The sequence below is a fragment of the Sciurus vulgaris genome (assembly GCF_902686455.1).
Source record: "Sciurus vulgaris genome assembly, chromosome: 8".
In the NCBI taxonomy this organism is placed as follows: Eukaryota; Metazoa; Chordata; class Mammalia; order Rodentia; family Sciuridae; genus Sciurus; species Sciurus vulgaris.
In genome coordinates this window covers 145,098,575-145,110,857 of record NC_136468.1, presented here as the reverse complement: position 1 = coordinate 145,110,857, position 12,283 = coordinate 145,098,575, and the positions used below count along the sequence as shown (strand labels likewise).

Genomic DNA, 12,283 nt, shown 5'->3' with positions numbered 1-12,283 from the left:
TCCTTGACAGACGTCTTTATTGGAGCCCTTGAATCTCCCTCCCAGTCTCGCATCTCTCCCGGCACTCAACCCTGGAGGCAGCTGGAGGGCAGTGTGCTTTGGGAGGAGGGGAGCATCCCTTGCCCCCAGGAGACCGGGACCACTGTACCTTTAGAGTTTGTAAACCTGCACCCACCAGCCGGGCCTGGACAGGACTTCCTGAGCCCTGGAGCCTGTGGACAGCACCCACTACCACCCACACTGCTCAACACTCAGGAAGGAGGGACCGTGCCAAGACGCAGAGGCAGGGGGGCAGGGAGAAAGGCAAAGAACCAGATGAGGTCCCCTGTTCGGGCACCTGGGCACCTCAGAGCCACTGTGCTGTTGCAGCTGAGGCCACCCCTCCATAGGGACTGTGCCACTAAGACAGAGCGCCATCCTCCCTGCCACCCAACAGGAACAAAAGCAGTGAAAACACCAAGCTTGGTTGCCAGAAAAAAACAAAAAAGTACACCCTAAATATTTAAAAATAAAATTCACAGCCAGGGCCAAGCCCCAGCCCACTGAGCCAGCAGGAGCTGGGGAGGCCTTGATTGCAGACAGCCCCCAAGCCTTGATTTCCCCAGCCCCAGGCTCTCCAAGGACGGGGAGGAAGGGGCCAGGGACTGCTTCTGTCTGTCACCAAGGAGCAGCCTTGGGAAGTAAAGGTGGAGGTGAGGTGTCCCCAGGGCTCCCTGGTGCAGGGAGCTGAGGACTGTAAACATGACCCAGGTGGAGCCAGGGGTGTCCCAGCCCCAGGGTTCTTCCTGGACGAAGAACGGGCACTGTGGTGAGTGAGGAGGAGAGCCGGCCAGCACAGGAGTCCTGGAAATGGGGCGCGGGAGCTGGAGGAGGGGTCCCAAAGCCAGGCGGCTCTGCGGGGCACTCCCCGCCCCGGGTGAGCCCTATGCCAGGGCTAGAGGTCAGGCAGCTCGGGAGGGCCCACCCAGGCCTGGGGAGGTGACTGAGGAATGCAGTCAAAGGCCAGCGGCGAGGGACGGGCTGCGGCCGCCAGGAGCGTGGCCTGCGGGCCAGGCAGGAGCACAGCCGCTGCCCCAGCAGCCCTGCGGACCTCACAGGAACCTGCACCTGCTGCCCCTGGAGGCAGCAGCCGGGCCGGGCGGGGGCGGTGTCCCTGGCAGCTGCTAGAGCCAAAGGTCGCAGCCCTCCCTCCACCCGGACGGCGCCCTGGGGCTGGGCCACAGGTCCCGAGCCCGGAGCCGTGGCGGGCGCTCTGGAAGCCAGCCCCTCGGGCTGCAGCGCTGCTGCTTAGGGCAGGGCGGCCTCGGGCACAGTCTGAAGGGCCGGGCGGCCCGGGAGCTCAGGGCCGGGCGCGGCTGCTGAGCCACTGGCTGCGCAGCGCCCTCACCTCCTGCCCGTACCACTCGTGCAGCCGGCTGAAGGGCGCCGAGTCCGGGGGCGCGAGGGGCGCCGAGGCCCTGCGGCGCGGCGGCAGCGGGGGCCGCGCGGCCGGGGCGGCAGGGGTCTCGGCGCTCCAGACCGCGCAGGCGCAGCCGTTCTCCCGCGGCGGGAGCGCGCTGGGCCTGCGGGGCGGGACCGCACCGCCCGCCGCGCGCATGGCCGCCAGCTGCTGCTCCAGCTCGCGCACCACGAGCCGCAGGTAGTCGAAGCTGGCCCGCGACAGCGCCTTCACCCAGCCCTCCATGGCCGCCTGGCTCTCGGCGGCCAGCACGTAGGTGCGCGCCCGCGCGCCCGCGAAGCGCACGGCGAAGGCGAACTCCTCGGCGGCCTCCACCAGCTCCACCGTGCAGCCCTCCAGGATGATGACGCCCACGGGCTCGCGGCTGCCCGGCTCCTCGAAGTAGAAGAGCATGTTGCCGCGCAGCACGAACCAGCGGCGGTGGTAGGCCGCGTGCCGCCCGCCCTTCTTGTACAGGAAGCCCGCGTTGTCGACCGGGGCGTCGCACGTGGCGTAGAAGGCCAGGCTGCGCTCGTTCAGCTTCATGCCGGCCGCCGGGGCCTGCGGGCAGCGCGGGGGCGGCCGGTTACTTCGGGCACCACCGACTCGGGCCCCGTGCCCGCGGCCTCCCTCTCCGCAGCCGCACCAGCCCAGCCTCGCCACATGGGAAGAAGGAGGCCGGGTGGAAGCTGCCTGCCTGAGCCTGCTCGCTCCAGCCTGGGGCCCTCCTGTCGCTCTGCATCTGAATGCTGAGAACCCTGCCTGTGCCGGGCACTTCACGTCCCATCAAAACTGGGTGGCAGGGTGGTGTCACTCCCATTTGACAAATGAGGAAAGAGCACAGGTCACAAGGCAGGCTGGGCAGAGCTCAAGTTCAAACCCAGGTCTCATTTCAGGCAGGGCTGTTTTCACCACCGCTGGACAGAGTTACAGGGACTTACTTTGTTCATCAAATATTAAGCACCTTTTGTGCACGAGCCACTGCTCTAGGCACTAGGGCTACGGCAATAAACAAGATGGACAGGTCCCTGCCCTGTGGTACCAACGTGCTGGTAGCAGGTAGAAGGAGGTGAAGGATTAACCAACAGCAGATTTTAAGACTGCAGCTGGGGGCCTGTAATCCCAGCAGCTTGGGAGGCTGAAGTTGGAGGATGCCAAGTTCAAAGCCCAAGCAACTCAGCACAAAATAAAATTAAAAAGGTCACAAAATAAAATTAAAAAGGGCTGAGGATGAGGCTCAGTGGTTAAGCAACCCTGGGTTCAATCCCTGGTACGAAAACCAAACAAGAAAAGAAAAGATTAAGACTGCAAATATCAGTTTTAACGTGATATGGAAAAAATGAGATGCAGGCGGGGCACAGTGCTGCACACCTGTGATCCCAGGAACAGGAGGCTGAAGCAAAGGGATGGCAGGTCCAAGGCCAGCTTGGCAACTTACCAAGACCCCATCTCAAAAGTCAATAAGTAAAAAGGGATCAGTGGTAAAGCACCCCAAGGTTCAATCCCCAGGACCAAAAAAAAAAAGGGGGGGGGGGTTGGAGACAAGAATAAGGTGCTCAAAGGAAGCCATCCTAAGACAATGTCATGGCTGGGGTTGGGGCTCAGTGGTACAGCACTTGCCTGGTTCTCAGTACCACATATAAATAAAGGTCCATCAACAACTAAAAAATATATATTAAAAAAGAAGAAGATAACGTGAGCAGAGGCTAGGAGGTGAGGGAAAGAGCCTTTGCCTTTGGAGGAAGCGCATGCCAGGTAGAGGGAACAGCAAGTGCAAAGGCCCTGTGGTGGGAGCCTGCTGGTGGTTTGCAGGACAGCAAACAAAAGGGGGAGAGGAGGAAGATGCAGTCAGAAGAGAAGTAGTTGCTGGGAAACAACAGAGATGAAGATGTGGGCCCAGGGCCAACCGGGCTTAAGGGAGGAAGGGGCAGGGAGTGCCTGTGCCATTCGGCAGAGAGGAATCTAGCTGGTTGGTCAATGGTTCCATCCACCTTCTCTCAAATACATGACTGGGTGACGCTGGCCAGGTAGGATTTGCTGGGAGGTGGCACATAGGTTCCCAGCGTGGCCGTGTGCGCCCACACCCCCTCTTCACAGCCGCACCCTGTGTAGGACGGGAGCTACATTTCCAGATGAAGGTACGTCAAGACCTGGGACGCAGTAGGGCCTCACCTAATGTTCCTACTGAGGTGGTGCCTTTCTTGGCGCCCAGAGGAATGAGGGCTGGGTGGCGGCTCTCCTGGGAGCATCGCAGTAGGGCCCATCGGGCCACCCGCCTGGGCAGAGAGGGCTACCGCAGCCTGAGGCCCACTCTTCAGGCCCACTCTCCGTCCTTGAGCTGTGTGACTCCACACCTGTGCTGTCCCTCTCAAGTCTGTTTCAATCCTGCAGAACGGGACCCACTCATCCCCGACCCCCAAGAAACAACTCCCAAGTAGAACCGGTCCCATTTCTCACAGGGACCTCCCCTCCACTCCCATTTCCCTCCTACCTCTTAGGCCGCTGCTTGCCGCCCCACCCTCTGGCCAGCTAGTTACAGGTCACTCGGTTCAAGCGTCTGCTCTGCAGTATCCAGGCTCGGTGACGCCGGGCAAGCTACTAGCCTCTTTGGGCCTTTGCCTCTGCATCTGTAAAAGGGAAGTCAGTAATTGGGGTGAGGAGACGGTGACCATGTGGAAGGCCCCTGGCAGTGTCAGGCACTCTGCAGGGGTGGCACTGACATTCTCCTGGGCCTCCCCAAATGCCCCCTTTCATGTGTCCAATCTGAGCAGATCATTCTTAGTGTCCCTCTCACCCCCACATCTGGTCGCTAAGGCCAGCTAAACCCTTCAATGTCTTTCAAACCAGTGGCCTAATCTGTTTACCCAGCCCCACATTTTAGGCCCCCACGGGTACTCGCTGGGATGGCTACAGGAGGCTCTTCACTAGCCCCCCTGCATCCATTCCCACCTCCTCCCGGTCGGTGGATCTGAGGGAAGGATTCAAATCTCCTCCCCAGGCAACCTCTTCTGGGCACACTGAAATCAACTCCCCCAGAGGGATCCTATTAAAACGAGTCTTGGCCGGTGCCATGGTCACATATGTAATCACCATGGCTCAGGAGGCTGAGGCAGGAGGATCACAAGTTCAAGGCCAACCTCAGCAACTCAGCAAAGCCCTAGGTAACTTAGTGAGACCCTGTCTCAAATAAATAAATAAATAAATAAAAAGGACTGGGGATGTGGCTCAGTGGTGAAGTAGCCAGGGTTCAATCCCCAACCCAAAACAAATAAAGAAATAAATACAATCATATCACTTCCCTCCTCTGCTCCCAGCTCTCCCCTGGCTCCCGCTTCTCCCACAGAATGCAATCCTCCCACAGGCACAGTGTTGCACACCTATGATCCCAGCCACTTGGGAGGCGGAGGCAGGAAGGTCGCAAGTTCAAAGCCAGCCTGGGCAACTTAGCAGAAAAAATAAAAAGGGCTGAGCGCATAGCACAGTGGTAAAGTGCCTGTGTTCCATCCCCACCACCAAAAAAAGCTTCAGTCCTCCCATGGCTTCCAAGTTCCCTTTCCTCCCTCTGTCCCCCTTGCTCCCTCAGCTCCAGCCACCCTGGCCTCCTTTCTGTTCCTCAAATGTACCAGGCACATTCCCACCTCACGCCAACTCCGCGGCCACAAGGCCAATACCTCCTCTAAGAAGCAGTCCCTGGCCACCCATGCACACAGACCACTAGTCACCCTCCTGTACCTCAACCTGAAGTTACCTGGGTCATTTTTGCCTGCTCCAGAAGGACAGGGGTTTTCTGTCCGAATTCCAGTCCCTGGCAGGCAGTTGGTGCTCAGGTACCTACAGAACAAACCAAGCATTCCTAAACCTCTCCCTGCCACAGGAAGCAGCCTGTTCCCACCCCGCATGCACAGATGTGGAGACTGAAACACAGGATAAGTACCTATCCCAAAGAACATGGCTCTGGGCAAACAGCACAAACAGGGGAGTGACTGCCATGGCCCCTGCCCCCTGCAGCCTGGCAAGAAAGGGAAGGGCAGGAAGCTGGAAGGAGCACCTGGTCCCCAGCCTGGATTCTCTCCCACACTGCTATCCAGCAAGTTCAGAGTCCATTCTGGGCACCTTGGCAGATTCCATAGCCTGTGGCCAGACAGGAAGTCAGAGGGGGCTGAACTCCCACCCCTGCCAGCCCAGGCTGGAGGACCTTTGTGAGCCTCAGTTTCCTCATTTGTTAAATGGACTGCAGAAAGTTTCCATGATATAAGGAAAAACCAGACAACCTCGGGAAGAGACATTCAAAAATATTATTTGCTGTGAAGTGAGGTATTCACAGCCTTTTCTACAAAATGAAACATAAACATTCATCCCTTTGGGAAGGGCTGGATCAAAGAGTTCTAAAGAGTCATTTTGCAAAATGTTTGATAGGTCGTGAGCATTCAGGGAAGGAGCTGTCAAAAAGACATAGTTAGCCTCAGGTCTCCAGGGGGACAGCTGGCAGCAGGCCTCTAGGGAAACGGGGGGACCTGGCATTTTGGCACTCACTTCAAGGAAAGAAGCCCAAACCACAAATCCCGGGGTTGAGTCCAGCTGCCCGAGTGCTCCCCAGCAGTGGGCGTGGGGAGAGGGTGTGGCAGGCGGAGGCTGGAAAACATGTGCAGAGAGCCCCAAAGAGCCGCCTGTCCTGCGCTGCCCCAGCCGGAGCCACAAGGACACCAGAACCGACACCCAGGTTGAGACAGTCCCTAGCTCCTGCAGGGACTGGCGATCCAGGTGTGGCCCTGCTCCTAGCTGCCCCCTGTCCCTTTGTGTGTTGTGTGCGGGAGCTTTTGAGCTCCTTAAAGGGCAGCCAGAGCCCCAGACGGGGAGGTCCACCGCAGGATGGGATGCCGACGGCAGGGCTGGTCTGCAGAGCTCTCCCCAGCGGCCCTTGTCCTTACGGGAACGGGGGTCATCGGCCCAGTTGGCCCGCGCAGCCGGGGAATGACCATTGGAGCGGAATCTCAAGCGGGAAGATCCCCAGAGGGGTAGCCGAGGCCCACGGCGGCCGGCCCCAGTCCCGCGTCCCCTCGCTGGCCGCCCCCAGGCCGGCCTTACCTCGCTGCGCAGGCCTAGAATGGTGGCGGGGCCCGAGGCGCGGGGCCGGGGGGCGGCCGGCCATGGCCCGGGACCCGCTCCGGGGCAGCGACGGCCTCGGCGGCGCTTTGTCTCCTGGGCGGTGCGCCCGGCGCAGCCGCGGGAGAGTCCCTCGGACGGAAGCAGGCGGGGCGGCCGGAGCGCAGAGGACCCGCGGGCGCGCCCCTTTAACCTCCCCCGCCCGCCCGCGCCGGGCCCGCCCCCGCGTCCCTCCCGCCCCGCGATTGGCCAGCCCCGGCCCGCCCCGCCCCCGGGATCGCCACGCCCCCACGACCACGTTCCCGAACCCACTCTTAAAGGGAACGCGAAGAAGTCAGGAGTCCCCAGGGTCCTGTACCAGAAGCCTGAGGACTTGAACCTGGGAAACTCAATGTAGGTCCCAAGGTAAGGACAGGTCGCAGATTCGCCTGGAGTCCGGGGGAGACTTGGAGTCTCAACTCCCCGCGGGCGAGGGTTGCCAGATTGAGCAAATTTAACTCCCAGGTGAAATTGTAAAAGAATTCCCGAAAATTTGTGATGTTTTAGAAAACAACAGAATACAAAACATTTCAAGCATTTGACTATGCTAATGTACAGGATGCCTGGCAATGCAACCCCCTGCCTTAAGTGAAGAAAGTTCTAGAACTGGACAGAGTTCAAGTCCCACTTAGCCACCGAGTCCTGGTGTGGCCTAAGAGAAATCACCTCACTTCTCTAGGTTTCCATTTCAGCATCTATTAAACAAAGACAAACACAGTATGTAAAGTGTATGACACAACAGCCAGCAATAAATAGGGATTGCTGGGGAGAATGGCAAGTTCAAGGCCAGGCTTGGCAAGTTTGAGGTCAGCCTCGGCAATTTAGCACAACTCTGCCTCAAAAAACAATAAAATGGGCTGGGAATGTAGCTCAGTGGTAGAGTGCCCTGGGGTTCCATCCCCAGTACCAGGAGAAAACAAACAAAATATGAATTACTGGGGCTTTCTTTCCTGCCCCCCAAAACATAGTTCCTAGAATACTTCTTTACTTTCTGTTCTTGCCTCCTCCTCCTCCTCCTCCTCTTCCTCCTCCACACGACCCTCCACCCCCAGACACTGCCCAGTCCCCAGCCTGTGGACAAGAGAGAAGCAGGACAGACCAGGATCACCTGTCCATTCTACACCTCTCACTTGGCACCTACCAGGTGCTCAGCACTATTCTTGAACCGGACGGAAATAGCCAGGAATCAAAATTAAAAAAAAAAAAAAAAAAAAAAAAAAAATAGCCAGGAATTGACTCAACAATTAAGGTGAGTTCTAGAAGTGATTCGTGCTAGGAAGACCATAGGGGATGGGCTGGGAGGACCAGGAGTGTGATTCTAGACAAATGGTCAGGGAAGGCTTGAGGAGCTGCGGAGGGCATCTGGGAAGGGCGTCCCAGGCAGAGGGAAGGGGAGAGTGAAGGCAAGCTGGAGCCACCCAGGCCTGTTTGAAGTACAATGAGGCGGGTGAGCACAGGAATGGGGCACGTGAGCAGGGGGAGGAAATGAGGCCAGAAGGGATTGCAAAGCCAGATGCATAGGCCTTGTGGATCCTGGGAAAGATAATTTGCTCTTACTTTGGGAAGAATGGGGAGTCATGGGAAAGTTTGGAGCAAAGGAGGAATGTGATCTGTCTGAGATTTAGCACAGTCCCCGGCTGCTGGGAGAAGGGGCTGGGATCCAGGGAAGAAGCTACTGCAGCAATCCTAACCCGTCATTTGGTGGCTTAGAGCAGAGTGAGGCAGTGAGATTCAGAGAAGTGGTGAAATTCTGGATATATTTTTAAATATATGCAAGATCTGCTGATGGCTTCGATATGGGGAATGAGGGAGACAAACCCAAACGAAATCAAAGATGGCCCCAGGTCTGGGGCTGGGGCTCAGTGGCAGAGCACCCGCCCAGCATGGGTGAGGCCCTGGGTTCCTTCCCCAGCACCTAACACTTAAGGATGACTCCATATTTGTGGGTCTCAGTAATAGGAAAAGTGAAGTCTTGGAGGAGTTTTTATCATATTGGGCCAAAACAACTAGATGTCATGCAAAAAAACAAACCTTGATCTTTACCTCACAACATACACAAAAATTAACTCAACATGGACTAGAGATACAAACTGTAAACTTCCAGGGGTCGGGAGATGGAGCTCAGCGGTGGAGCATGTGTGAGGGCTTAGCATGTGTGAGGCCCCAGGCTTCATCCCAGCCTCAAGAGTCCAGCCTCCCCCAGGAAGGCCGAAGCTGCCCAGCCCTCAGAATGGATTTGCTTGCACAGGGAGGTCCCCACTTGGCTTCCCACACCCTCTCCTCTGACCCAATCCCTCTCCAGCCCCATAGGCTGATGGCACATGTGTCCCAACCTTTGTGTGCCTAACACATCACAGGCCTGACGTGGATCCACACACGTGGCCATCCTCAAAGAGCAGTCCTGCAGCCTTTGACCCCTGGAGTTGATCAGGGACTCTTGGCTCTGTGATTCTGAGGAGAAAGAAACCTCATGCTCTGGGCTTTGCTCTGCTCAGGGGAGATAGGTCTTTTGCTTTGTGCCCCTTAGGGAGACACACACCACACACACACACACACACACACACACACACACACAGAGTTCGCAGGGGGCATATGGACCCTTCCCCTTGAGTGCTCAGAGTAGTCCCTGGCCCTGGTTTCGGGGGTGGACATGTGACCCAGGCCCGGCCAATGAGGCTCTGAACTGAGACTGTGAAGTGGGAGGAGCCAGCCTTGGGTGTGGAGAGACAGCCACTGATGACATCAGCGGAGCCCCTGGGTACAGCTATGCGTGACCTGGACATAATCCCCTAGGGGGAAAAACTGCAAAGGACTTCCTTGCCTTTGGGGTTTCCCCAAATCTTGACTCTCACCAGGAAAGGACAACAGACTTTGTGGGCTTTGGGGCCTTGGGCCGGGGGAAGTCCCACAGATCTGTGAGCACGGGTCCTCAGAGCCCGTCCCGTGCAGCCAGGGTCTTCGTGGTGAAGGAAGTAGCGATCAGCAAGAGCACAGCGCCTTTCTCGGAGGGCCTGGGGGTCCTTGTTATTCACTTTGTAGAAATTGAGGTGAAATCCACCTGACAAAAAGTTACCATTTGCCAGGCACTGGGGATCACGCCTGTCATCCCAGCTACTCAGAGGCTGAGGCAGGAGGATGGCAAGTTTGAGGCGGCCTCAGAAATTTAGCGAGACCCTGCTTCAGAAAGACACTGAGTAGCATTTAGACGTTCCTAGTGTCATGAAACCGCCACCTCCACCAAAACGCTTTTACCACCTCGAAAGGAGACCCTGTCCCCGTGTGCAGTCCCTCCTGGCTCCCCTCGTCCCCAGCCCCGGGCTACCACCCCCCTGCTTTCTGTCCCTGTGCAGTTGTCCCTCATGGCGCTCACGTCCATGGAGTGGCACCTGGGCTCCTGGTGACCAGCCCCTGCCTCTCCCTGCTGCGGCCTGCGTCTGCGGCTCCCTTACGGCTGAGGAAGGCCCACTGTCTCCATGCCTGGACCCACTGAGGACGCCGCGTGTCCCCACCCCCGAGCTGCTGGGAGCAGCGAGGCGCCTCGCGGCTGGAAACTGGGGAGGTGCGAGGAAGGGACGGTGAGTCAGGACTGGAAAGGGGAATTCGGAGGCCAGAACTGGGCTGTGGCCGCTGTCACCAAGTCCCCACGGGCTCACCTCCAAACCACGTCTGGATCTGTCACTTCTCCTTGGCAGCCGCCACTTCCCGTCCCAGGCCACTGTCGCTTCTTGCCAGGCCAGCAGCAGTCACATCCAGGTCTCCCTTCTGCCACCTGGACACCCCTCTCCCCACACCCCTGAGGGACCCCAGGACGGAATGTCGAACCGCTGCATGACACTCCCTGGCCAAGGCCTTTCCGTGCCGCCATAGCCTCAGTAGCAAATCCAGACTTCTCGCCATGGGCAGTGGCCTGCTGTCCTGGGCCCTGCCGCACAGGCCCCTCAAGCGTTTGCACTCAGCCGCAGGCACCGGGCTTCTGTCCGTTCCCAGAATGCACCGCGCTCCAGACTTACCTTTGCAGGTCCATGTCCTTGGGGAAGATTTCTTCCCACATCCTGCTTTACCTGGCTCCCCTCGTCCTTCAAGGCCTTACCCAGCCATTGCCTCCTCTGTGAAGGCCTGAGACCCCCAACCCCTCTTCCGCACTGAGCTGCATGCCTGCCTTTCCTCCCGTCAATCATCCTCCCAACTGGTATTTAGTAAGTACTACTGTGTCCCAGGCACTAGGGACACAAGTTAAAAACACAATTACATGCCCGTGAAGCAGAAGCAGTCCAGATCACTGGAGGGATGAACAGGTAGATACAATGGGGTACGTCCATGCCGTAGAATATTACTCAGCCACAAACAGGAACGAGGTTCTGCTCCATGCTACAACGAGGAGGAGTCTCTAAAACACGGTGCCGGGTGGAAAAAAGCAGCCACTGAAGACACATACTGTACCATGCCGTCTGTCTAACTGCCCCGAACAGGTAAAATCCAGGCAGGCGGAGAGGATTGGTGGGTGCCAGCAGCTGGAAGAGAGGAAGGCAGGAAGAGCTGCTGCCCGAGAGACGGAAACGTCCTGGAACCAGGCAGAGGTGGCTTCACTGGGAACGTCACCTCCATAAGTTACTTAACAAAAAAAGAGCTGATGAAGTAGCCCAAATTGGAGAGCGCTTGCCTAGCATGCTCAAGGGCCGTGGTTCGAATCCCCGGCCCTTCAGACGAGGGTGGGGGGAGACTCTTTAAAAAAAAAAAAAAATGCGAGTCTTCCATGCGCTCCAATCAGAGGGAAAATATAAGGCGACATCGTTCAAACAGTACCTGAGATGAAGTTAAGAGCCCAGAAGGAAAACCAAACAGAGCAAGAGGATGTGGGCCGTTCATGAAGAGTGTGGGGGAGCCATTTTACCAGGAGGAGCCAGGTAAAAACACAGAAGACCACGAGGGACAGAAGAGGCACCGTGCAGACAGTGGAAGGGAAAAGCATTTCTGGCAGAAGGAATAGAGAATGCAAAGGCTCAGAGGCTGAACGCACATCCAGGAGGCCAGTGTAGCTGGAGCAGAGAGGAGGGGAGAGGAGAGAGGAGATGAGAGGCCCCTGGGCTGCTGTCAGGAGGTTGGGGGAGATTAAAGACCCTGGAAGGAGATGAGAAGGGGCAGCTGTGCCAATGGTGTGATGGTCCCTCCCCCAGCAGGCAGGCCCCTACCCCATGGCCACCCCGCAGCAGGAGCTTTGTCCTGCCTGGCACTGTGTGTCACCCTGCCCAGCACAGGTGGCCGCCCAGGGACTGTGATGCCTGAGGGCTGATTTTGTGTATGGATCCCAGCCTTCCAGCCCCTCCAGGGGTCCCTCTCCTGCTGGAGCTCCAGACGGGGACCTGGAAAGAGTTCCCTTCTACAGTGGCCGCCCCACCAAAGAGCGGCGCGCACCAGCCACCCCCGAGGGGAACTGAGACTGTCCACCACAGACCAGCTGCCCAGGCCGCTCCAGGGCTGGGTGCTGGGAGGGAGGGGACAGAAGGGCCGGAGCCCCCTCCAGGGCCCCCCTGGTGAGTGGGGGGTTGCGGTGTGACTTGCTGCAGGCCACAGGCCCTGACTCCCAGGTGCTGCTTCCGAGAGGCGGCTGGGTATGCCAGGCTGGGCGGCTGGGGCTCGGCCTCCCCCGGAGTCAGGCCCAGAGAGGGTGAGTAACCTGCAGCGGCCTCACAGGGCAGGGGGGCA

General features: G+C 58.2%; 1 protein-coding gene across 1 annotated transcript; it reads right to left on the bottom strand.

Moving 5' to 3' along the window:
- Positions 1 to 6,720, bottom strand: PHETA1 (PH domain containing endocytic trafficking adaptor 1). The gene is made up of 4 exons (XM_079150808.1): positions 6,524 to 6,720; positions 5,187 to 5,269; positions 3,930 to 4,065; positions 1 to 1,999 (listed from the first exon to the last, which is right to left on the bottom strand). Exon 4 carries the CDS (start codon positions 1,982 to 1,984, stop codon positions 1,340 to 1,342), a length of 645 nt encoding a protein of 214 aa, XP_079006934.1. The 5' UTR covers positions 1,985 to 1,999; positions 3,930 to 4,065; positions 5,187 to 5,269; positions 6,524 to 6,720; the 3' UTR covers positions 1 to 1,339.
- Positions 6,721 to 12,283: the final 5,563 nt, after the last annotated feature.